General features: G+C 50.2%; 1 protein-coding gene and 1 non-coding gene across 7 annotated transcripts in view; both read left to right on the forward strand.

Annotated features, from left to right (window-relative positions):
* Positions 1 to 4328: 4328 nt before the first annotated feature.
* Positions 4329 to 25870, forward strand: part of Fbf1 (Fas binding factor 1) — a 28284-nt gene continuing 6742 nt past the window's right edge. The window contains exons 1-23 of one of the 6 annotated variants that reach the window (XM_038328150.1): positions 4329 to 4352; positions 4806 to 4951; positions 7358 to 7385; positions 8476 to 8517; positions 9855 to 9945; positions 11927 to 11975; positions 13192 to 13242; positions 14740 to 14878; positions 17047 to 17124; positions 17555 to 17671; positions 17897 to 18032; positions 18141 to 18274; positions 18900 to 18999; positions 19982 to 20446; positions 21619 to 21720; positions 22048 to 22142; positions 22280 to 22338; positions 23612 to 23767; positions 23908 to 24008; positions 24124 to 24330; positions 25304 to 25411; positions 25505 to 25644; positions 25721 to 25839. In XM_038328150.1, coding sequence (XP_038184078.1) covers positions 4913 to 4951; positions 7358 to 7385; positions 8476 to 8517; positions 9855 to 9945; positions 11927 to 11975; positions 13192 to 13242; positions 14740 to 14878; positions 17047 to 17124; positions 17555 to 17671; positions 17897 to 18032; positions 18141 to 18274; positions 18900 to 18999; positions 19982 to 20446; positions 21619 to 21720; positions 22048 to 22142; positions 22280 to 22338; positions 23612 to 23767; positions 23908 to 24008; positions 24124 to 24330; positions 25304 to 25411; positions 25505 to 25644; positions 25721 to 25839 — 2556 coding nt within the window. In that variant the 5' untranslated portion in view covers positions 4329 to 4352; positions 4806 to 4912. Of the gene's footprint in view, positions 4952 to 6422; positions 6506 to 7357; positions 7386 to 8475; positions 8518 to 9854; positions 9946 to 11926; positions 11976 to 13191; positions 13243 to 14739; positions 14879 to 17046; positions 17125 to 17554; positions 17672 to 17896; positions 18033 to 18140; positions 18275 to 18899; positions 19000 to 19981; positions 20447 to 21618; positions 21721 to 22047; positions 22143 to 22279; positions 22339 to 23611; positions 23768 to 23907; positions 24009 to 24123; positions 24331 to 25303; positions 25412 to 25504; positions 25645 to 25720; positions 25840 to 25870 lie in introns of all 6 variants that reach the window. The other 5 variants (XM_038328148.1, XM_038328151.1, XM_038328149.1 and 2 more) reach the window with 5 other exon arrangements.
* LOC119813845 lies at positions 7855 to 7982 on the forward strand. Its single transcript, XR_005285290.1, has one exon.

A 25870-nucleotide genomic window follows, 5' to 3' on the forward strand; every position in this document is an offset into this window, starting at 1 on the left:
CTAAGGGAACCCAGGGTATCTCAAGCGCACCACGGACAAAGCACACAGCAGTCTTCTGACTGAAAACTCCAGTCTCTTCAAGGGGGAAAAGTCAGGGGCCCACAGACTGAAACCTTAATCCTTCAAGGCCCTGGCCTTAGCCCCAGCCAAGTCCTTGTCAAGTTGGGCTCTGGGCAAAGACACAGAACTAACAATCTTCTAGCAATCCTTTGTCCTCTCACCAGGGCCTTAAAAGCCTTGAATCAGCCTGCCTCTCTACAGGTGGGTTGATTGTTTTTGTTACTGTTGTGGAGAGAACTGATTGTAGGAAGTTTTCCTATGTCCTCCACACATCCAGACATACATGCTGCGGTGTGTGGATATCTAGAACACACGTGCAAATGTAAATTTAAAGAATATATATGAGAATTTTGCTTGCATCTGTCTACACTTAGTGAATTTCTCTTAATTTTTACTTTGTATTTTATGTATATGGGAGTTTTGCCTGTGTGTGTGTCTGTACCACATGCAGAGTTAGATGCCCTGAACCATGTGGGTGCTGAGGATCAAACCCGGGTCCTCTGGAAGAGCAGGTGGTGCTCTTAAAACTGCCGAGCCATCTCTCCAGCCCCAACTTACTGAAGATTTGTTTGTCTGTCTGCTTTGGGTTTTTTTGTTTTGTTTTTTTGAGACAGAGTTTCTCTAACATAGCTTTGGAGCCTGTTCTAGAAAACCAGGCTGGCCTTGAATTCACAGAGATTCACCTCCCTCTGTTTCCCAGGTGCTGGGATTAAGGGAGTGTGCCGCCACCACCTGGCCTTGCTCTGTTATTTTTGAGACAGGGTTTCCTGTGTAGCCCTGGCTGTTCTGTAGCTCACTAGCCTCGAATCCAGAGATCTGCCTGCCTCTGCTCCTGAGTGCTGGGATTAAAGGCGTGCCCCACCGCTGCCTGGAAGTTTACTGCAGGTTTTAAAAAAATATTTATTTATTTATGTATATGAGTGCTCTACCTGCATGTATGCCTTTATGACAGAAGAGGGCACCAGATCTCACTACAGATGGTTGTGAGCCGCCCTGTTCAATTGTGGTTCAATTGGTTGCTGCCAATTAAACTTGAGACCTCTGGATAGCAGCCAGTGTTCCTAACCTGAGTCATCTCTCCAGCCCAGCTTACTGAATTTTTAAGAAACACTCCTGTGGTCTGTAATGGTAAAAATAGGACAAACTCTGTTTTTAGTTGTTTTTTTTAAAACTAGCATTTTATAAATAAGTTTTTTAACGGTTGCATATTCCTAGATTCTAGTGTGGTCTGGTTTCGTTTTGCTTTAACCATTTAAATTCTGGTTGTCAGGTAGTGGTGGTGCACACTTTTAATCCCAGTACTTGAGAGGCAGAAGCAGAAGGATCTCTGAGTTCTAGTCTACAGAGCTAGTTTCAGGACAGCTAGTGTTACACAGAAAAACTCTGTCTTGAAAAAATTAATTTATCAATAAATAAATTTGGATTAACTTCATTAGAAGCGTCTTTTTGCAGTAGATGGCCATTAAATACAGAGACAACTGATCCATGTGCAGCCCATGAGACACTGTAGCAGTGCTCCGTCCTAAAGGGGATATCTATATCACACACACACCCGCCAAGCCTCAGGGATCGTGGTCAAGTGCGGTAGAGGCAGTGTGGGATTGCTGCGAGCGGTGCCTTCCAAACACGATGGGGCGGCTGCGCACAAGAACTCAGCAGCAGCTGCCCTGTTCTCGCACTATCAAGCCGGCCAAGCTTCCAGCGTGGACGGGGAGAGGCTCGTGTGCACCTCTAGCTGAGGAACTTTTAGCAGTTGATGGCTGATGGGGGAGGAAGTATCAGTTTTATTCAGGAATTCTTCCCCCATAGGCGGTCCATTCTCCAGGATACCCATGTGCATGGCACTGTACCCCTGCACATACTGGAGGCATTAATGGACTCAGTGGCTTCATAAAAGAGCACATGAAGTTGGGAGGGAACAGGCTGGGGGAGGGGATAGAGGAGGAGTTGGGGAGCGTAGAGTGGAGGGTGAGTTTGATCTAAACACAGACACATATAAAAATGAGATTTGCCGGGCAGTGGTGGTGCACACCTTTAATCCCAGCACTCGGGAGGCAGAGCCAGGCAGATCTCTGTGAGTTCGAGGCCAGCCTGGTCTATGAAGCAAGTTCTAGGACAGCCAGAACAAAACCTGTCTCAGGGAAAAAAGTAGAAACTAATCTTGTAAAGAATCCAAGTTTACACTTTTAAGATTTATATTATTTTATGTGTATGAGTATTTTGTCTAGATGTGTGTCTGTACATCACATTCCTTGGTGCCTGAGGAGGTAGTGAACCTCCATGTGCATGTGCCTGTTGGAATTTGAACCAGAGTCTTTCAAACTTAACCACTGAGCCAACTGTCTATCCAAAAGATCCAAGTTTAATCCCCAGTATTCATGCTAGAGTTCCCACAACTGCCTGTAACTCCAGGGAGTTAGAAACCTTCTTCTGACCTCCGTGGGTGCATGCACACACGCCCCATCAAACATACATAGGAACACACATTGTTCGAAAAGGAATGGCCCCCATAGACTCACGTGTGAACACTTGGTCCACAGGGAGTGGCACTATTAGAAGGTGTGGCCTTGGAGTAGGTGTCGCCTTGTTGAAGGAAGTGTGTCATTGTGGAGGTGGGCTGCTGTGGATCAATTTTTATATACTGTAAATATGTATTGCTCTCACTGTTAATAAAAAACTGGTTGGCCGATAGCTGGGCAGGAAGAGACTGAGCAAGACAGAGAGAATGCTGGGATGAAGAAGGGTAGAGTCAGAGGAGTTACCAGCCAGGAGCAGGAGATGAACATGCTATGCTAATAAAGGTACCACCACATGGCAGAACATAAATAAGAAATATAGGTTAACAAGCCTCAACTATTGGCCAAGCATTTATAATTTATATTAAACCTCTGAGTAGTTATTTGGGAGCAGGTGGTCTAGCTAGAAGAACTCCATCTACAGTGGGCTTTGAGGTCTCATACATGCTCAAGCCACACCCAGTGAGACAGACCACTTCCTGTTGGCCACAAGTCAAGATGTAGGACACTAGGCTGTAGACAAGAGTTTTCCTGTTCTGGGAGCTGCTTCCAAATTACCACACAGAGGCTTTTACTAATTGTATATGCTCGGCTGATAGCTCAGGCTTATTACTAGCTAACTCTTACACTTAAGTTAACCCATATTTCTACTTATGCTTTGCCACATGGCTCATGACTTGTTACCTCATTTTCTAGACATCCTGCTGGTTGGTGTCTGACCCTGCCCTTCTTTCCCCCAGCATCTTAAGTCTGATTGCCCCACCTATACTTTTGCTTGGCTATTAGCCAATCTTTTTTTATTAACAATGAGCAAGCACTAGGCTACTTCTCCAACACCATGTCTGCCATGAAACTTCAGCTCCAAAGAATCCAGTGCCCACCTCTGGCCCCTGTGAGCATTGAACTTATGCAAAAATCCACACATACAGACAATAATTTAAAATCTCTTTTAAAAGACTGCTTGCTACTGGTTGGTAAACATTTTAAGTTGCTGTGTGTTTATCTAAGTGACTTTAACCTTTCATTCCTGACAATAGCCCTTAGTATGTATTACTGCCTAGCCCTGTAGAAATGGGGATAGGAGGTTGTTGTCCAGGACCACAGCTTGCAAATTATGGTTGGACACTGTTGGCCTGCCAACACTTAAATAAAACCTCACATTTAAATCTCTAATGGGATGGGCATGGTAGTTCAGGCCTTTAGTCCCACCTCTTGAGAGGCCAAAGCATGGGGATCTCTGGTTTACATAGTGAGTTCCCAGGACAGATAGTGCTACTCATAGTGAGAACTTGCCTTTTAAAAAAATCTATACGTACAGCCAAGAAAATATGCAAAGTGTAGTTTTGAGACACTATTATGCAGCTGGTTTCAAATCTTTGCTACAGCCGGTTTTGACTTAGGAAATTTGCAGTCTTGGTCCAGTCTAGGCTTTCCAAATGCTGTGATTCCGGGCGAGGCACGTCCACCGCGTATCTTTTTTGATAGCGCACTTTCGACCTTATCATTGACTAAGAATTTTACGGTCATCAATCAGCCCTCAGAGCGGAAGGAGCCGGACTGTAGGCTCTCCCTGCTTCTCACCAGAGCGGGTTGAGAAAGCTCCTAGCAACTCGAGGAGAATCCAACTGACGCCCTGGCCGGAGAAGCGCCCTACCGCGGGGCACACTGGGAAATGTAGTTCTTCCCGGGCACCTCCTGTGGTTTGGCTCGCAAGTGAGCGGGCCACGGACTACAGTTCCTAGAATGCTTCACGCCGCCTTCTAGTTGAGGCCTGAGGTAGCGAGGTGGGAAAGTCGCCCGCGCAGTGGTGGTAGGCCTGGCGGAAACGGGCGGACTGAGTGGAGTCGGAATCCGGGACGGTGGTTGGGTTGGGTTTCCGTGGCTGTGTTTCTGAAAGGACGGCTCGTAACAGGGCTCTCTGAGGCTGGGAGAAGCACGGGATGGGCGCGCGGGGGATGGAACACTGAGCGGCACCATGCCTCGCCTGGCGCGAAGCTGTGGCCCGGAACCGAACCACTGGGGCTGAGGGGCGGGCTCGCGGCTTTTAAAATGTCTTCGTGGAGTTGGTTGAATAGGTGTGAAGACTCGACGTTATTCTAGGACCCTCTGGCCTTTACAAGCCGCTCCTAGAAAATGCCCCCCCCCCCTTTGGGAAGCGGCGACGGGATGCATAGGAGATAGCAGAAATTCCTTGATGTGATAGGAACCAAAACACGTCTGGACTTGCAGGTCGCTAAAGTTGCCCTTGCGCGGGATAAACACAAGCATGCCCCAGTGTCCACAACCCCAGATACACTTTGCATTTTAATAAGAGGCTAGGCACACCAGGAAGACAGATGAGCGCTGCAGCCGGTTTTCTTCCAAGGCCTGCGAAGGTGGGTCTGGGTGAAGCGGAGCAGGGGAGAAAGGGAGGGGATGTTAGAAAAATCCGTTCCCAGAGCTCACTCACCTTTCCACGTGGTTCTTTGCCATTTCAGCATCCTTTCCCAGGGTAAAGGATGTGGACTGCTCTCCCTCCCTCCCTCCCTCCCTCCCCCTCCCTCCCTCCCCCCTCCCTCCCTCCCCTCTCCCTCCCCCTCCCTCCCTTCATCCCCCCCCCCCCTCTTTCTTGAGATAGGCACTCACCCTAGCCCAAGAACTCACTATATGGTCAAAGCTGGCCCCAACTCATAGCAATCCTGCTCCAGCCCCACAAGTGCTGGGATTACAAGTATGAGCCACTATACCTAACCTTTTCTTCTTTTTGTAAAAATGTATTTTTATTTTCTGTGTTGGGGTGTTTTGTCTGTATGTCTGTGTGCCACATGCATGAAGTGCTCTGGGAGGTTGGAAGAGGGTGTCAGATCCCTTTGTCCCTCCTGCCCCCCATGGGAGTTACAGAGGTTGTGAGCCACCATGTGGGTCATGGGAATCCAGCCCAGCTTCCCTGGAAGAGCAACAAGTGCTCCTAATGGCTGAGGCTTCTCTTCAGCCCCCTTGCTTTTTCTTTCTTGACAAAGTCTTGTTACATAGCTCTTCCTGCCACCTCCCAAGTTCTGCTATTGAAGCTAAGTTATGTATTTCCATACTCAGCTCTGGATTTTTTTTTAATTGCACTTATCTGTTTGCGGGGTGGGACATAGATTTGCATGGAGGTAAAAGGAGAATTGGCAGGAGTCCATTTTCTCCCTCCATCATGTGTGTCCTGAGGATCCAGCTCGCATAGTCAGGCATGGTGGCCGAAGCACCTTTACCCACGGACCTATTCTTGGCTGTTCTGGAACTCATTCTGTAGACCAGGCTGGCCTCGAACTCACAAGAGATCCGCCTACCTCTGTCCCCGAGTGCTGTGAACAAAGGTGTCAAAGGTGTACACCATCCCTTAAGAGGTTTCCTCCTAAGTGAGAGGGTCCTTAACAACCTTGGAGTCAAGCACTGATAAATGCTGTATTTTATTTATTTATTATTTTGGTGTTTTGTATGTTTGTTTGTTCTTGAGACCTACATAGCCCAGGCTGGTCTCGGATTTGCTATGTAGCCGAGGATGACCCTGAGCGCCTGATTCTTTTCTGCCTCCCTCTCCCAAGTTCTGGTATTTCAGGATGGTCACCATGTCCAGCTAAACTACATTTTTAAAAAAAGATTTTCCATTTAATTATATGATTGTGTGTATAAGTATATGTGGGTGCAGGTGCCCATGGAGGCCACCTGAAGCTGGAGTTACAGGAGGTTGTGAGCTACTCAGCACAGGTGCTGGCAACCCAACTCAGGTCTTCTGCAAGAACAGTTTGTGCTCTCAGCTCCTGAACCCTCTCTCCAGCTCCAGCCACAACTCTTGTAAGCAGCTACTTTAATTTTCTCTGCTAGGGAGGATGAACTTGCTCAGCGAGAATGCACATGACCGGACACTACTGTGAAGGAGCTGCAGAAAGCCCCCAAAGTCCCAGATGGTAGGCGGAGAGCAGCATAAGACGCGGGGAAATATAAACAACCCCCACCCCACCCCTGCACCCTGAACGTTCTGACTGCGTAGAATATTCTAGGAGTTTTGTGGCAAGGACCAGGGGATGGTCTCCATGGTAGAGTAGGATTAGAAAGAACTTAAGCATTGAGCTGAGCCTTTCATCCCAGTACTTGGAGGTAGAGGCAGAAGCAGGTGGATCTCTGTGAATTCTAGTCCAGCCTGTTTGACATAGCGAACTCCAGGCCAGTCAGGACTACACAGTGAGACCCTTCCCAGCCCTGCCTCCCTGAGCAAAGTTTTCCATTAGCCTCTGTTTTTGTAGTTTTTCTTTGGTTTTGTGGAGGCAAGGCCTCGCTATTGCTGTGGCTGCCCTAAAAGTGCTGTGTAAAAGATCAGGCTGGCCTGGAACTCACAGAGATCCACCAGCCTCTGCCCCCCGAGGACTGAGATTGAAGATGAGCCACATCAGCCCATCTCTCAAGCCTCTAAGTCCTCTGCATTTCCTGCTGCAAGCATTTTAAAACCCTCATTGGACACACAGAACAGAAGAAGACATTCTGGTATTGACTGCATATGTCTGGTGGTTTTTGTGTGTAATGTCTGTAAGTCTGAGGAGAGGTGTTGTCTGCACCCTGGCTTTGCTGGCTAGGAAGGACTGTCTCTGGCCTCTTGAGTGCTTTCATTCTCAGAAGCTGGAGGAAAACAACTGATTTATCTGTGATGCCTGGTGCTCCTTCCCCGGGGCCTGGAGAAGGCAGAGTGTTCTTCCTGTCCAGCGCCAACACAAGCTCACTGCTGCGTTTTGTTGATGTGATTTTCTCCCCCCTCCCCATTTTAGGCACTGAAAACCAAGAAAGGACTGAAAGGTAAGTGGAGGCATGGAACATCCCCTTAATCCAAGTACACCTCTCCTTTTTTTTCTTTTCTTTTTTTCTTTTTTGGTTTAAGGCTGGTCTGAAACACAGAGATCCGCCTGCCTCTGCCCGAGTGCTGGGATTAAAGGGTTGTGCCACCACGGCCTGGTTGAGACCCTATTTTTTTTTTTTAAACCAAAAAAAAGTTAGTGAGGAGGCTCAGCAGGCAAAGGTATCTCATGCCAAGCCTGATAACCTGAATCCTGCAAGTTGTCTTCTGACCTCCACAGATGTCATGACACACATTCCTGTTCTAACTTTAAAAAAAAAAGGCAAGGTATGTTGGTGCACTCCTTTAATCCCAGCACTCAGAGGACAGAGGCAGGCTGATCTCTGTGAGTTCAAGGCCAGCCTGGTCTACACAGTTCCAGGAAGCCAGAGCTATGTAGAGAGAGGCAGTGTCTCATTAAAAACTAAAAAGACTGGAGGACCCAAGAAGGCTGAGTGTGATGAAGCAAGACATTGCTGATGCTCTCCTCCTAGACGAGGGGTGGCAACAGCAGTCTTCGCTCATGAAAACCACAGAGTGGCCTCTACTGTTCAGCAGTTTTTAAAAACAAATACATGTAGTCGTAGAAAAAGACAGTTTCTCATTGAGCTCTGAATTCAGGGATATATGGTTGACGTTCAGGGTGGGGAAGGCAAATACAGCTGGGTAGGAGAATTAATTGAACTGTGCTTACCTAGGTGTCCCCACCATGCCTCCACCTGAGAGTGGCCAGGGAGAGTGCAGTCAGTCCAGCCCCAGGAGGTGGCAGGTGGGGGAGGGGCTCGAGGGGAACCACACTGGCCTAGGGGCTGGAGGACCGGTGCTGGCTTGTGTGTTTTGGGTGGGTGTAGTGGGTAGAAACATTTCAGTGAGAAAATTACCTTCGGGAAGGTCATTTTCAATTTCTCCCCGAGGCTTTAAGCAAGGCCCTGTGGCTTGTTGCCATTAGGGATTATCCCGTGGCCAGCGACAGTGCTTTGGGCCCAAAGCCTGGGACCCAGAAGTCTCAGGGCTTCAGGTTTCTAAGTGTCATTCTTGCCCCTTTGCTTTCAGGTTCCATTGATGATGTCCTTGGTGACCTCCTGGGAGATGACAGTAAGTGCTCCTTCCCTGGGCAGGGGAGGGCAGACTAGCAAGAGTGGGGGGCGTAAGCCTGACCCCTTGAGTTCCACCCTAGGATCCACATGGGGGAGGAGAGAATTTCCTCAGCAGCACTGAAGGCTCCTGCTTTGACCACACCCACCAATGCTTATTTCCCAACTTTGGTTTTTCATTTGATTTTGTTCCGGGCTGGGCAGCCTCTGTTCTACTGGGCAGTTTCCCCAGCCAGTTTATTACTTTGTATTTTGTGCCAGAGTCTCGGCGTGATGCTCGGGCTGGCCTCGAACTCCCTGGGTGTCCAGGGAGCCACTGAACTTTCCCTTCTGCTTCCAGAGTAGCGGTGGTCACAGCCTGTGCCACCAGGCCCAGCTCTCCCATCCTTTTGGTGATGGCCATGCTGTGAATGGCTGGGATGTATATCCCAGTGTTGTGGAGTGTCTGCCCATGTGCTTAGGACAGTTCTTTATCATCTTACGAAAATGTCTGCTCAGAGCTTTGCCCACTTGATAGAGGCACCTGGCTGTAAGAGTCCTCATATCCTCTGTTACTTTGCTCTTTTTCTAAGTTTTTTGTAATGCTGGGAGGGGACACCAGGGCCCTACACTGCTCTTTTACTGAGCTGCTTCTCTCAGCCCCAGGTTCCTTATAGAGTCTTTCTTTTAAAAATCTCTTAGGTTTATTTTTTTTGCGTTTTGGATTTGGAGGGTGGTGCATGCGTGTGCAGTTGCACACATGTGGAGGTCAGAGGACCCCTTCTTGTAGTCTGTGGAAGCGTCTTCACCTGCTGAGCCATCTTGCTGGCTTTTTATTTATTTATATTTGAGATGAAGTCTCACCCTATAGCCCAGGCTGGCCTCAAACTTGAGGAAATTCCCTCTCTCAGCCTTCCCGTGCTAAGATTATAACCACGAGCCGTTGTGCTCTGCTGCCCACTATCTGTTTCCATGTCAGTGCACTGAGGAACAGGGCTCAGGGGTGTGCAGAGCTCACCAGGGGATCAGACTTCTGTTTCCAGGGAGAACCATGTATTTCAGCCTGTATTAGGATTATGGAAAATCCATCGTGCCTCTGCCTTTTCCTGTGGCACAGGCGGGTGGGTTGAACTGCCCATTTGGCATTCCTGGCATCTGGATTGACTTCCTACTGAGAATTGTACCCACTCCGCTCATGTTTATCAGGGATGGCATCAGGATGTGCCTGTGATGCCAACAACGCTTCTGTGCAAGGTGCAGAAGGCAGCTAAGTGGGGGAATCACCGCCCTCTTGGTTGTGGCTTCTCTACTTTGTGGCTAATTGGCGTAGTGTGACCTGTCTTGTTTTCCTCACTCCAGCAACACTGCTTGAGAAGCCTGTTGAGCCAGCCTCACGTGCCAGAGACACAGCAAGTGTACCTCAGTGGCCTGCTTCCAAGGCTAAAGCAAGGTAGACCCTGTTGGCCCCTTTCCTGCACTACTTCTCCCCTCAGCTCTGAGTACTGATGGAATCTGAAGGCCTGGCTCCTAGTCCTCCATCTGTTACTGGTCATCCCAGGCTCCTCTGAGCTTCAGTTTCCGTATCCCTGAAGAAAAAGGATGGCTCAGATCACTGCCTTTCAGATTTGTTCAGCCCCTAAAAATGAGAACTCCACCTTTTGCCTTCTTTCCACTTAGGTGGGGTGGGGCACGCCTTTATTCCTGGTAGAGACGGGTAGATGCCTGTGAGTTTGAGGTCAGGTCTACATGGAAGTTCCAGGCCAACCAGGACTACATAGTGAGACCCTGTCTTAAAAGCAGAGAGAGCCGGGCGGTGGTGGCGCACGCCTTTAATCCCAGCATCCGGGAGGCAGAGGCAGGCAAATCTCTAAATCTCTCTGAGTTCGATGCCAGCCTGGTCTACAAAGTAAGTTCCAGGACAGGCTCCAAAGCAACACAGAGAAACCCTGTCTCAAAAAAATCAAAACAGAGGGAGACTAAAGAAAGAAAATTATGATTTTTCTCTTGTTTTAAACAAGATTATTTGGATTTTGTTGGCTTTTATTTTCTTTCTGTTTATTTGTTTGTTTGTTTGTTTGAAAACAGGGTCTTGCTGTGTAATCATGCTGGCTTGGTACTAACCATGTAGCCCATAGAGAACTAGTCTCAAACTTGGAGCAATCCTTCTGCCTCGGCCTCCCAAATACTGGAATTACAGACATGTACCACTGTGCCAGCTTTAACTATAACTAACTTTGTGTGTGTGTATGTGTGTGCGTGCGTGCGTGCATATGAAGGCCGGAGCTGGTCTTTTGGGTGTTTTCCACTGTGGTTCTCCACCTTATCTTTTGAGACAAGCTCTCTCATTGTGTCTGGCACTCACCAGTTTGCGGGACTGGTTGATTGGGAGCTCCAGAGATTCATTTATTTGCATGTCCCTCTTCTCCTCACCCAGCACAAGGGTTGCAAACATACAAGACCTTGCCCAGTTCTTTACATGGGTGTTGGGGACACGGATGCTTAAGATGCTAACTGAGCAGGTGTTTCATTGACTGAGCCATTCGTTTGGCCCAATATTTCCCTTTACCCCAACATTTATTTATTTATTAACAATTTATATTTAAAGAACTCCACTGCTTTAAAAAATAGAAAAAACAATTTAAGTAGAAAATTTCTATACTATGTGGTCTGTGGATTTTGTGTTGTTTTGTATTTTTGAAACAGGGTTTCTTTATGTAGCCTTGGCTGTCCTAGAACTCACTGTGTAGACCAGGCTGGCTTCAAAGTCACAGATATCTACCTGCTTCTGCCTCCTAAATGCTGGGATTAAAGTCATGCACCACCACACACAGTCATCTGTGAGATTCCTATTCTTTTTTTTTTTTTTAAGATTTATTCATTTGTTATCTATCTGAATGCACAGAAGAGAACATAAGATCTCGCTATAGATGGTTGTGAGCCACCATGTGGTTGCTGGGAATTGAACTCAGGACCTCTGGAAGAGCAGCCAGTGCTCTTAACAGCTGAGTCATCTCTCCAGCCCTGAGATTCCTATTCTATTGCTCTCCTCCGGAGAAATCTCTCCCAAGTTCACTCTGACACTATAGCCTGCCCACAACTCTGTGAGACAAGGTCTTGTGTATTCTAAACTGGCCTAAAATTGAGTACGTACCTGAGGGTGACCTGAAGTCCTAATCCTTCTCCCTCGGCCTCCAAGTGGCCGGATAGCAGATGTATGCCATTACACCTGACTGGCCTGCCTCCCTCCCCTCCCTTCCCCTTCTGTCATTTCCTCTCCCTTCCCTTCCCTGATGCTAGGATTGACCCCAGGGCCTTGAACATGCTAAACATGTGCTGTAGCACTGAGTTACACCCCCAGACCCAAGTCTTTACTTTTAAAAATTACCAATGGCTTAGTCATAGAGGTCGTTGATGATGCCATCTCTCTGCAGATCCCTCCCCAAAGACAGTGTTGAAGGGGCGCCGGGAGCTGATGCTGAGGTGAGCCTGGTCCATTCCCCAGTCTTTAACCTTTGTGCTTGTCCCCAAAAAGTGAGACTGGGGTGGCCTAATAGCTGCTCACAGAAAGTTTTAGAAGTTTAGACGTTCCTGCAAAGTTGGCTTGTTTTGTTTCATTTTGAGGTAGATTTTCTCTTTGTGACCCAAGCTAGCCTGAAACTCAGGCCTTCTGTCAGCCCAAAACAACAAGACCAGGGATTACAGATGTATAAACTCATATATAACTTGACTCCCCCCCACACACACATGTTTTTTGATTTTTTTGAAACAGGGTCTCACTATGTGGCTCTAGTTGACCTAGAACTCACCTTGGAGACCAGGCTGGCCTCAGTCTGGAACTCATAGAAATCCACCTGCCTTTGCCTGTAGGTGCTAGGAATAAAGGCATGTTTCACCATGCCTAGCTTTGTAGCTGATTCTTTTTTTTTTGTTTGTTTGTTTTTTGAGACAAGAGTCTCTGTGTAACAACCCTGGCTGTCTCGAACTCACAGAGATCCACCTGCCTCTGCCCCTCCCCTCCCCAGTGCTGGGATTAAAGGCGTGCACCACCATCCGGCTTGTACTTGTTTTTTTTTTTTTTTTAAGATTTATTTCTTTATTATGTATACAACATTCCTTCCCTGTATGCTTGCATGCCAGAAGAGGGCACCAGATCTCATTATAGATGGTTGTGAGCTACCATGTAGTTGCTGGGGATTGAACTCAGGACCTCTGGAAGAGCAGTCAGTGCTCTTAACCTCTGAGCCATCTCTCCAGCCCTTGTACTTGATTCTTAAAGTAGAGTAATGTCCCTGGACTGCTGAATGGACCCAAACAGCATCCATTTCTTCCTTACCAAAACAATTAGCTGGATGACAGAGCGCTCCAAACTGCAGAAATGGGCATCACCTCTTCCCATGAGACAGTCCAGACTGTCTAGCTGCATGATTAGGAAGGAGTCTTCCTGAAGGCCTGTGGTGGGAATACCTTCTGCAGTTAGGGATAGACACTGGGAACACTTCTGGGTCTCCACAGACGGGCAGGTTTGACTTCAAAGAGCTGGTCCCTGGAGATTGGGGAGCAAGAGACCCTCCTGTTTATGCCTCATCAATTAAGCTTTCTGCCCCTGCTGAGCAAAAGCAAGGTGATTAGGACTGGGAACCCCAAGCCTGCTGGACCCTGACTAATGCTAGTTTCACTGTCTTCACCTGTGGCCTAGGTCTCCAGCGTCTCGGATGCAGACCCGCAGGCCTTCTTGCAGAACATGAAGGTACCAAACAGCTTCGCCCCCTTCAAGGCTGGGGTAGATGTGGGATCCCAGCAGGTCAAGCCAAGGCTTTCCAGTCCTGTAACTTCTCCTGTATAGCCCTGGGCATCTGGAGCCTGGGAAGTCTGCCACAGGCCTCTAGTAGGAACCACAGACTTTCCTAGCTAGGGCCACCGGGGGAGCAGATCAGGGTTAAAGTTTCCTCTAAAGTCTGTTCCTTGCCTTTCCTGTGTTTTCCCCCAAATTCCCTGTCAAAAGCGCTTCCCTCTCGTCAGATAAAACTGGAAATAAATCTTACTCTTAAGAGAATTGTGAAATGTGGGTAAGAACATAGGCTCACCGTGCCAGGGCGGCTTGGTCTGGGCCTCAGCCACCTCTGTTGTGTTCTCACGGCCAGCAGCACTATTGTCTCGTTCTGCCTTGGCCCCAGGTCAAGGCAGAGCTTCTGTGCGTTTCCCTATCCATTTCCTTCTTGTCTCCATTGTTCTCTCTCTGTGTTGACTTGTGTCTCTCACTGCAATCTCATGAACTGAAAGACCCCCGAAGGGACCCTTCCCTCGGGTAGAGACCCCCTACTCAAGGACCAAGCCGAGACCACGGATGCAAACAGCAAGAGGTTTATTGAGTTGTCACAGGTACCTGTGGGTGACAAAGTCCCTCAGAAGACTTGCGCGCCTTCAGGCTGGGGAAGGGCGTTTTTATAGGGAAAAGAGCGGAAGAAGTAGGCGTATAGAAGTAGATGCATGGTTACAGGGATTTCATTGGTCAGGTTGAATGTGGTCATGGTTTACTTGAGGGCAACTTCCCTCGGGTACCAGGAGGTCTGAAATATCTGAGTGGGCTCTATCTAGGGCACAGGTGTTTTTCCCCAGAATTTTCCGTTCCCCTCCCAGGCCAGATGTCTGACCACAGATACCCTGTTTGGCAACCTTGGGGCACCGACTTTACTCTGAACTTATACTTGTTTATGTGTAAGCCTTGCAAAATGGCGTTACAGCAGCCAAGCGGGGTTTTGATATTATAGCAGGGGCTGTAGGGGTCTTTCAGAACCAGTTCCCCCCCCCCCCGCCCACTCTGCCTGCCTTTGGCTCTGCTTTCTTTTCTTTCTCACCAGTTTCCTCAGTTTCTTCCATCCTCCCCCTGGTGTCCAAGCCTGAAGTCCTCCACCCTCCAAGCCAGTCAGCTCTGTGCTGCCACAGAAAAGCATTCAGTCACCAGGGACATTTCTTTAGCCCAATTTGGGATGCAGTTGGGAGCAGGAGTTGGTTTGGCCTCTGGTGAGGGTGGCAGATGGCAGCAGGGAACTGTACTGGTCACATGGCCACAGCAAAGGAAGACGATGGATGTGGTTCTGTAGTTCTTTTCAAGACACTGCCCCCAATGACTCAGGGGCTCCTACAAGGCCCCTACTTCCTAATACCACCTCCCAAGGCCAAGACTTCCGTATCATCTGAACCACAGCACCTTCCAGACATCAGGCTTCTCTTCCTATTGTCCTAGGACCTGGATAGCATGGACGATGATCTCTTTGGTCAGATGAAGTCTCATCTACCCTCTGGCAAAGGACCTGCAAAGGGTTCTGGGAAAGAAGTGCCTAGCAATCCCAAGCCCGCTGGCACATTAACAGCTAATGAGAAAGGTATGTGGAAGTTAGCTCTGTGTCTTGAGTTTTCTGTGCTGTCTTAGTCACTGTTCTATTGCTTTGAAGAGACACTATGGCCAAGGCAACTCTTAAAAAGAAAACATTTAATTGGAGCCTGGCTCACAGTTTCAGAGGGTTGGTCCATTATCATCATGGCAGGGAGCGTGGAGGCCCACATGGTGCTGGTGAAGTAGCTAAGGGCTATATCCTGACCCACAGACAGAAAGAGACACTGACTGGGTCTGGTTTGAACTTTTTTTTTTTTCGAAACAGGGTTTCTCTGTAGCTTTGGAGCCTGTCCTGGAGCTAGCTCTTATAGACCAGGCTGGTCTTGAACTCACAGAGATCCGCCTGCCTCTGCCTCCTGAGTGCTGGGATTAAAGGCGTGAGCCACCACCACCCGGCCTTTTTTTGGTTTTTCAATACAGTGTTTCTCTGTAGTTTTGAAGCCTGGCCTGGAACTCTGCTCTTGTAGACCAGGCTGTCCCCAAACTCACAGAGATCGCCTGCCTCTGCCTCCCAAGTGCTGGGATTAAAGGTGTGCGCCACCACTGCTGGACTGGTTTGGACTTTTAAAACCTCAAACCACAACCCCCAGTGACACATTTACTCCAACAAGGCCTCACCTCCTCCAATAGTGCCAGACTTTGTAGTCTGAGCCTACCTGTCCATTTCCCGGCTGCCCAGACCCAAAATAATCACACAGAAACTGTATTATTACAATACTGCTTGGCCTATTAGCTTACACTTCTTATTGGCTAGCTCTTATATCTTAAACTAATCCATTTCTAATCTGTATATTGCCATGTGGTTGTGGCCTACAGGTAAGGTTCCGTCTACCGTCCAGCTTTTGTTTCCTTCTCCCTGACTCTGCCTACTTTCTCATCCTCTATTTGCTTAGATTCACACCGTGCCCTATTCTGCACTGCAATAGGCCCAAAGCAGCTTCTTTATTAACCAATGGTATTCACAGCACAGAGGGGAATCCCACATCACCTCCTAATCTTTGTAATCCTTTCAAACAGTTCCACACTCTGATAACTAAGCATTCAAATATATGAGCCTCTGGGAGCCATTCTCATTCAGACCACCAATGTGCCTAGGGTGAAGAGGCCAAGGGGCCAACTGTGTGTGTTTATGTGGGGAAAAGGTCTGTTCCATTCTTGTCTCAGGGTGACTGTGGCTGTGAAGCTTCACCATGACCAGAGCAGCTTGGGGAGGGAAGGGTTTGCTTGGCTCACACTTCCACAACACTGTTCATCTCAAAGGAAGTCAGGACAGAAACTCGAACAGGGCAGGATCCTGGAGGCTGGAGCTGATGCAGAGTCCACAGAGGGGCACTGCTACTGGCTCGCTCCTCATGGCTTGTTCAGCCTGCTTTCTTATAGACCCCAGGACCACCAGTCCAGGGATGGCACCACCCACTATGGGCTGGGCACCACCATCAATCACTAATTTAAAAAATGCTCTGGAGCACTGGGTCTCAACCTGTGGGTCCTGGCGCCTCTGGTGGTCAAACGGCTCTTCACAAGAGTGGCATATCAGACATCCTGCAAGGCATATTTGCTTTACAGTTAATAACAGTAGCAAAATGACAGGTGTGAAGTAGCAATGAAATCATGTTATGATGGGGTGACCACAACATGAGGAACAGTATAAAGAGCTGCAGGGTTAGGATGGCTGAGGACACTGCTCCACAGGCTTGCCTGCAACCAGACCATTGAAGTGCCCTCCTCTCAGATAACTTTAGCTTGAGTCAGGTTGACTAAAACTATCTAGCACACCTCTTTTACAGCTGCTAGAGGATCATTTTTATCTAAAATGGAAAGTCTGGGCTAGGATATGGCCTAGTGATAGAGCACTTGCCTCTGCATGGCTTCCTGGGTTCTACCCCACACTGCAAAAGGGAGAAGAGAAGTGTGGCTCTGCTTGGGAATCTCCTGAGCCAATGATTAGTGGTGAGGGGTGGGAGTACCTTCCAATCATGTCTCCCTCCCAGAGGTTCAGGTGAGAAGCGGGTGTATGGATTGCTCCGTGGCTGTGCTTACAGCCAAGAACCTCAGTTTGTCAGAACAAAGTGCCCACTGTCCCTGGCGCTCCAATACAGGGAAACCTTGGGCAGGAAAGACTCAGTTCCACGACTGCCTTCTCTCTTCTTCTTGTAGGGGACACCATTGCCACTAAGAAGCCGCCTCTCCCTTCCAGCAACTTTGGGCTTCAGTACAAGAAATTTTCCTTTGAAGGTATCAGAGTCCCCTCTCTCCCACCGCACATCCCCTTTTCTGGACTGCTTTGCTTGAGAGCAGTCTGGATGCTGCTGCTGAAGGCCAAGTCTCTGTGTGTCAGAGGAACAGAGAGCTGGTCATGATTAGGAACTAACTGCTCTAGCAGCCAGGATGTTTGAGGAACTTACTCGCAAAGACTGTGAAGCCAGGCTTCAAAGTGAAGGAAAAGGTCCCTTTTTCTTTATGAGTGGATTCATGCCTTTGGGACATTTCTAGGAGTCACAGGGTTTACTCAACTCCCTATGCCTTGCTTAAGCCCCTCTGCGCCTACCCTGCCTCATAGACCCCACTCTGTGGATGCTGAAGAGCCTGTTTACCCTCAGCTCTGGCTTGGCTTACCTAAGCAAAGGACAGCAGTCTGACCTTTGTCTTTGTTTCTGGCCATGAGACTTTGAAGACCCCTTGGCAGGACTTCTCTCTGATGAGGAGGAAGAGACTGCCAAGAAACCACCCATAATGGAGAGTAAGCCTGCTTCCAAGAGCCCCAGCATGGCTGCAAGCCAAGGTAGGAGAGGCCTACTTATGGTCCCAGGGTGGGCAGAGTCATGGCAGCTTTCTAGTACAGAGCCCAGACCTCGGCAGGGCAGGCTCCAGGTACTAGGGAGGTGAATGTGTGAACTGGGGTGGGGTTAGAATCATGGTCCCTGAACAAACCAGACAAATGCAAATGGTTGTCATCCTCCCCACCCCCTTCAGTCACCAAGCACTGGGCCCTGCTTTTCTTTCTTAGGTCCTTCTGTTCCTCTGACTCCTGGGGATACTCCTGTCCGGAAGAAAGAATTGCTGTTTGACGAAGGGGACGACATCATGACCACCCTGGGTTTTGAAGACAGCCCCAAAGCAGAGAGGAAGAAGACCGGAGTCCAGTAAGAATCCTTATGAAGTAGGGAGTCCCTGGCCAGGGAAAAGCTCAAAGGTTGCAGCAACATGGGAGCCCCATGTCATCGCACAGTCCTTCCATACCTGTCCCTCAGGGAAGGGCCCCTTCCTGCTCGCTCGAAGCTGGATGAACTGCTGGGACGAGGAACAGCTGCCAAGCTCCTTGCTCGTCCAGGCACTGGGGAGCACAGAGAGTTCAAGCTAGACAAGAAGTATCAGAAGCCAGAGGGTGAGGACGCCTGGAGGAGGGGGGAGGAGTCTGTACTGGCTGCAAGGTTGCTCTCTCTGTCTCCCCCACATCCCCTGTTTTTTTGTGGGGGGGTTTGTTGGTCAGTTTTTTGAGATAGGGTTTCTCTATATAGTTCCTGGCTGGTCTGGAACTCACTGTGTAGGCCAGGGTGGCTGTGAACTCACAGGAATCTGCTTGCTTCTGCCTTGTCACGTGTTGAGATTAAAGATGTGTGCTACTGTACCCACTTTTTTCCTCTCTTTTGAGACAGTGTATTACTCTAGACTAGCTTCAAATTCATGATAATCCTCCACCAGCCTCCCAAGTGCTGGACTTAAAAGGTGGGAGCCACTGTATTCAGCTCAAACCACATCTTTACCACAGGCTGTAACAAAAGCTTCCCTTCAGAACACACATACTGAACTCTGTCACAGGGACAGCTGTGTCATGAGATAGCTTGCCTGTAGGTGGTCTAACACTCTGTTGCTTTCTGTGAGCTGCCTCCACTCATTCAACTGGCTTCCCTCGCTCTGGAGATGTCACCCAGTGGTAGAGCATTTGCCAGATCCTGTAAAAAGTTTGGCTTTCCTTGTTCTAGATCATGTTCATGCCCTTTAATTTACAGACAAAGAAGACAGCTGGGATGATGAGATCCTCACCTTTGGGGCTTACCAGCCCACTGTAGCCTCCTCTGAGGGCAGGCAGTCTCGCCGACAGTCAGTCAGGTAAGTGGAGACTCAGGGAGGTCAGCCTTGGGCACAGGCCTGTCCCTGTAGCCTTCCCCATCCCACCTGACAGACATGAGTCTGCAGGTGCCAAGGGGAGAGGGAAGCTAGGAACTCCCAACAGTGCAGGAGCTGAGTGGGCGGGCTTCCCTAAGCCCTGAGCTTCTCAGCAGGGAAGGAAGAGGTAGGCTTGCTTCTGCTGACGCCCTGAGTGTCGTGAAAGGCTGTTATGTCACAATCCAAGGACTAGCACAGCCACCACCCTGCATCAGCAGTGGGGCTCCTCCGCGCCTTCCAGGAACCCTGCCATTGGCTGTGTCCTCATAGCACACACTCCTTATTTGCAGCAGAAATAGACCACAACAAACTTTCTGGAATTTGTAATCTTTCTCCAAGTATATGTTTTTGTTTTAAAAGGATTTATTTTTTATTTTTGTGTGTATGAATGTTTTGTCTGCGTATATATCTGTGCACTATGCATGTACCTGGTGCCTGAGGAGGTCAGAGGAGGATGCTCAGGTCCTCGTGCTTATATGACAACTGACCTGTCTCTCTAGCCCTTTTTGTTGTTGTTGAGACAGACTGGCCTCTAACTCCCTGTGTAGTCAAGGATGTCACTGGGCAGAATACTGGGATAACAGGTGTACGCCTCCATCCTGGTTGGTTGTGGTTCTACAGATGAGCTTAGTATATGCTAGACATGTCGTCTGCCAGCTGAGCCTCATCTCTAGCTGCTGTGGGATGGTCACTGTTGTTCACACTGTTCTGACACAGGGTCTCTGTAGCACAGGCTAGCTTTGCACTTACAGCAGTCCTGCCACGGCCTCCTGAGTGCTGGGATTACGGGTGTGAACCACTAAGCCCAGTTTGCTATGGGCCAGATATGCGCCCCCTCAACAGCAAAGAGTCAGGCTCATAGGGGGTAATGGGGTAATGGGCTGGACTTCCTCCCCTGTCCAACACTCTCTTCTCTGTTTTGAAGCAGGTTCTTGGGAGAAGGTGGCTCAGACCTTAAGGGAGAACCTAGCTTCAAACAGAGCCCTCCCCCGGCTTCCAGCCCCATCCACCCCAGGAGAGGAGGAGCCGATTGGTTAGGCCTTAAGGATGATGACCTGGCCCTGCCGGATCCCTCTCCTGTTCAAAAGGCTCAACAAGAAGACACCATTTTGACACCCTCTCTACCCCCCACTACAAAACCACACTCAGCCCCAGAGCCACACTCTGTGCCAGCTGGACTGCCCTCAGCCGCAAAGCCAGCAGCCAAGGGTGCGAGGCCCTCTCCCAAAGCCAGCCAGGCCTCACTGAAAACCTCTGAGGAGAAGGACGACGACTGGCTGAGCCATGTCATTTCTCAGAAGAAATCCCACGGTCTAGCCAGAGAGGAACATGCTGCGCCCTCTAAGGGCCTGAACTTATTGGGATCATCGGGTCAGACCCCTTCTAGCAGGTATGGGCATGGGCTACCATGGTTGGTGGAAAGGATTTGGCAAAGTCTGAGGGGCTAGCCTTGCCCACCTTACCTGTCATCCTCTGTTAGAGATACTATTGTGGGCACTGATGCCTGCTCCGCCTTGCTGCCCAAATGTGGACAGAGAGGCCAGGTGCTGGTGACACCCATGCCCTGACTGCTGTGGGGACAGGTACTGACTGGATTGGGCAAGACAAAACAGAGGATTTTTTTTTTTTTTTTGGTTTTTCGAGACAGGGTTTCTCTGTGGCTTTGGAGCCTGTCCTGGAACTAGCTCTTGTAGACCAGGCTGGTGTCGAACTCACAGAGATCCGCCTGCCTCTGCCTCCCGAGTGCTGGGTTTAAAGGCGTGCGCCACCACCGCCCGGCTCAGAGGATGTTTTGAGGTAGCAGGATTCACTGTCTGTCTGAGCTGAAGCCTTGTCCACAGCACCAGTCAAACTGGCCAAGAAACCCACTGTGCCAAATGTAGGTGTTTCTGTCAGCTCGTTAAAAGTGGCTAATGCATGTATGAATTGAGCTTCCTGTATCCTCTTGGAAGCGTTTGAGTAAATGTGGAAGCTGAGAGGCAGCTCCTGAGAACGATAGAATGGCCGTCCAGTGAGGCTGGGGAGTGAGTGACCCCTGTAGGCCAGAAGGGAAAGGGGCCGACAAGGCCAAGTCCAGAGGAAACAGTGACAAACCTTGCAACTGAACCAAGCGGGGAGATTGTGTGACCTTGTGAGAGTCTTAGGACACCACCACCGGGTCCTAGACGTCCTAGAGCTGGTGTGTTGGGGGAGAGCAGTTTGACAGTGACCGGAGATTGAAGGGAGAGCCAAGAAAGAAGCGGAGCTGATAGAAGAGAGTGACCAGGGTAGCTGTGGGGGGGGCGATTGAGCCGCACTAGAGTCCAACACTGAACAAAGAGAAATGAAGGCTGGCAGCGATTGAGCTTGAACTCAGCTCCCGTGTGTGTGCCGTGTTCCTGGGGGCTGTGTCACTGGTCACTGGATGCCGAGGTGGGCAGCAGGCCCACAAACTCCAGGAGCCCAGCCTAGAACACATTCCAAGAGGCAGGAGAAGAAGTAAGCTTCATCCTAGGGGCATGTCTGGGTCTGTCTTCCTGTAGCTTACCACAAGCCTTCACCTTTAATATGGACTTTCCTCAGCCAACCTGTTGCGAGCACTCAGACCCTTGAGCAGGCCGCTGCTGGAGAAGCCTCGGGAGCAGCTATACAAGGGATTGCAGCTGTCAGGCCTGGCGTCACAGGGTATGTCCAGAGACAGGGCCGGGAGGGCGAGAGAGGAACGGGGCCAGCACAGGCCTCCTTTCCTGGATAGACGGATGGCTGTGCTGGGACCCAGGGTGGCTTGCTGACTCTGTCGTGTTCCGCGTCTATGCCTAGATGACAGATGTCTGAGGGCACATACTACCTCCTTTACCAAGCCACCAGTGCAGCCGATCCTTCAGTCCAGTAGAGTACCAGCCCTGAGACCTTTTCACCCAGTATTTGAATCCAGTGTTTTTCTTTGCTTCCCCTCTCTACTTCTGTCTGACACAGAAGCCAATCAATATGCCCTCATCTTTATGTCCCCAGATCTGCCATGAATTGGAGCCCAGCCACTACTGTCCTCCCTGTAGGTGACCCCAAGATGGGAATGGCCTCTGCCTCTGGGGACTTCTCTAGCAGAGGTTTGTTTCCTTCAGTTTAGCCGTGGGTGAGGAAGAGGTACCTTGAGCTCCTTTGGGGACTCTGGAAGATGAGTGACGGGGACTCTGCCCAGATGCCCCTGAACCTTCTTCTCTTTTCTCTGTTGTCAAATTTTCAGAGCCTGCAGTTTACGTTCCACATTCCCAGGACCGCACGGGGCTCTCTGTGCCTGTCCAGGTAGGGAAGGTGGACAAACAGGTCTTGGGCCCAGAGAACAATTCTCCCCTGCTCCAGGAGCTGGACTTTGACATTCTGCTGGAATATATCCCATATATCCAGTAGGCCATTGCCCACTTGCTCTGATGTCCCTCATTAGCCCTTCCTGGACTTTTAGCCTCTCTACTCTCGAGTGGAGTCGGCTGTAACTGCCCACATCGGTAGGGAACTGGAGCTGGCTGCTGTGCAGGAGCAGCTTGGGATGCTCCCCTGAGAAGGCATGAGTACAGACTTGGCATTGTACTCAGTTGTACTCAAAAGGCTGAGGCAGGAAGAGTACCACATGTTTGAGGTTGGCCTAAAGCTACATAGTGAGTTCCAACCCAGCCTGGATTCAAGAGGGGTGGAGGTTGCTCTCTAGAGGAAGCTTGCCTGGCGTGTGCCAGTACCCAGGGTTCAGTCTCAGTCCCAGTACTGAAAAAAAAGAGAAAGGAATGTAGTCTTAGTTACTGTTACATTCTGATCCTTAGGCAGCAGAACCAGAGAAAGAGATGCTGGGCCTGGCATGGGCTTCAAAGCCCACCTCCAGTGACCTATCTCCTTCAACAAGGCCATACCTGAATCCTTCCCAAACAGTTCCACTGACCAGGGACCAAGCATTCAAACATGAGCCTATGGGGGACAATATCACTCAGAGCACCACTGTGTTCCGTCTCACACAGACACCTGGACTAGAAGACTGAGATAGAAAATCAAGTTTGAGGTCAGGCCTGGGCTATAGTTCCAGGCAGGCCAGCCCCTGACTACAGAGTGAGACCCTGTCGCCAAAAAAAAACCAAAAAAGTACAAACACATGCCCTGTGGTTGCACTGGAAAACACCCCAGCTCTGCATCTTCCCACTGCATCACTGGGCCTGGGAAGTAGGACAGACAGGAGTGAGTCCCTGAAGGGAGCTGACTGCAACCAACTGTCACCTAGGCATATCGGCCTGACCTACAGGGCCAGGTCAGAAGCTTCTGTCATAACTGAGTCATTTGTTCCTCTCAGGCTAGAGATGGCTCCTCACGGAGGAGCATGTCCTTGGGAAGGGAGGGTGCTCTGTTTCCCGACTAGAGCTATGATGACTGCTTCCTTGCAAGGCCAAGGCCTAGAACTCGCCAAGACCCTGTCCTGCTAGAACTCTCTCGTCTCTAGCTACCTTAAAGGATGCCGAGAGGTCCGGGTGTGGAGGCAGAGGAGCTCAGCAAGAGGTCTGCCAGCTTCTGGTTGGAACAGCTCTCATCCTCTCCACAGCCCCTGCTCCCAGAGTCTGTGATGCAAAGTCTGCTGCCAGGCTCAGGATACCAGAAGCAGCTCCTGGGTGCCCAAGGGCAGTTCCCAGGCAGCACTGCCCAGCTTCAGGTTGAGCTGCTGCAGAGCCAGACCAAGATGGCCGAGCTGGAGGCCCAGGTGAGAGCTGCAGGGCAGTGGGGGCCCGCTGTCTTGGGAAGCAGTTGGAGGCATCACCAGGATGGAGGAGGGGCTGAATGCACAAAATGTGGAATTGGCTGCTTGAAAGACCCTACCGCCCTCGCTTCACCCATGCCCAGGTGCGGAAGTTGGAGCTGGAGCGGACCCAGCACAGCATGCTGCTGGAGAGTTTGCAGCAGCGGCACCAGGCCGACCTGGAGCTCATTGAAGATGCGCACAGGTATCCGCTGTCTCCAGTTTTGGGGGCTGCCCGAGCTCATGTTCAGATCTCCCTGGGCCCCAGGATCATGTCAGTGTGCTCCGTGAGACCCTCTAGGTGGGTGTTCTGTTGACAGAAGCCGCATCAAGGTACTAGAAGCATCCTACCAGCAGCGGGAGGAGCAGCTCCGCAGAGAGAAGGAGGCACTGTCAACTCAGCATGCGTCATACTGCCGGGAAGCTGAGCAGGCCAGGGCTGAGCTCATAGCCCAGCACCAGCGGCAATTGGCCCTGGCTGCACAGGAGAAGGACCAGGAGGTGGCACGACTTCGGGAGCTGCAGCAGTAAGGAGACTAGGGAGTGTCCTTGCAGGACTGACAAGAGGATGGGCAGGGGCTGGGGAGTAGGCTTATGAGGATTGGCCGGCTGACAGCAATGCCCCGGAGACCACAGTGTGTCTCTACAGCCTGTGCATAAGCTTGCCCTTCCCTTCAGCCCATTGAGATGAAGGCTCAAGGCTAAGCACACCAATCCTTTGCCTCTCATGGGTAGGGTTTCACCCACTCCACTGGAATGGGAGGGTCTGAAAAGTCATGCACTCAGCCTTTCTGGATGGGAATGGAACTAAGAAAAGACTCTGGAGGGCAGAGCAGCCCATGGACAAGCACAGAGGGCTGTAGAAGGACAGCAGGGCTGCATCCCGCCACCCAGCTAGCTTTACCCGAAATAATTACACGGAAACTGTATTCTTTGAAACACTGCCTGGCCCATTAGTTTCAGCCTCTTATTGGCTAATTCTCACATCTTGCTTTAACCCATATTTAGTAATCTGTGTAGCACCATGAGGGGTGGCTTACCAGGAGAGATCTTAACCTGCATCTGTCTCAGAGAGAAGAGGCATGGCGTCTGCCTGAAGCGGCTGCCTGACTCTGCTTTCTTTCTCCCACAATTCTGTTCTGTCTACTCCGCCTACCTAATTTTCTGTCCTATTAAAGGGCCAAGGCAGTTTATTAACCAATGAAAGTAGCACATAGACAGATGACCCTCCTCCATCAGAGGGCTAGGCACATAGCTTCCTCCAGCGCTGTGAAAGGTATCCTTTGCTGAGCAGCAGGGTGGATGTGCACGTGGCATAGAAGCAATAAGAGAGATGAGACAGAAGAGCCAGGAAACTGAGGCACTGAGACTCTGCCTGAAGGAGGAAGAGGAGGAGGTGGTGCTCAGATGCATATTCCTTTCATGTTCTCTGGTGTCATCTGTCTGTGCCCTGCTCACAGTGACCCTTGGCCTTCCTTGCCTCTGCTGCCATCTCTTCAGGGCATCCATCCTGGAGATGCGCAAGGACCACGAGCACCAACTGCAGAGGTTAAAGATGCTGAAGGACCAAGAGATTGATGCTGTCACCAGTGCCACCTCCCATACTCGGTATGTGTGCTACCTGGTGCTGCTTGCCCAAGGGATTGGTTGGGCCTGGTGTCCTGGGCGTGCCCAGGATGAGATGCCCTGATAATCCTTCAGGTCCCTGAATGGCATCATTGAGCAGATGGAGAAATTTTCCAGCAGCTTGAATGTGCTGTCCTCCCGCGTGGAGGCCTCACACCTCACCACTTCACAGGAACGGGAGTTGGGGATCCGGCAGCAAGATGAGCAGTTGCGAGGTAGCCCCTCTCTGTAACTGAGACCCCCATGTTAGGAAGGATGGCAGTCAGTGAGCACCCTGTGTATTGCCCACAGCTCTGCAGGAGCGGCTGGGCCGGCAGCAGCGAGACATGGAGGAAGAGCGCAGCCGACTCCAGGAGGTCATTGGGAAGATGGAGGTGCGCCTGAGTGAGCAGAGCCGGCTCCTGGAACAGGTGAGCCTGTCCTGGTGTACAGGAAGCCTTC

This window comes from Arvicola amphibius, chromosome 4 (assembly GCF_903992535.2).
Source record: "Arvicola amphibius chromosome 4, mArvAmp1.2, whole genome shotgun sequence".
NCBI classification, from domain to species: domain Eukaryota; kingdom Metazoa; phylum Chordata; class Mammalia; order Rodentia; family Cricetidae; genus Arvicola; species Arvicola amphibius.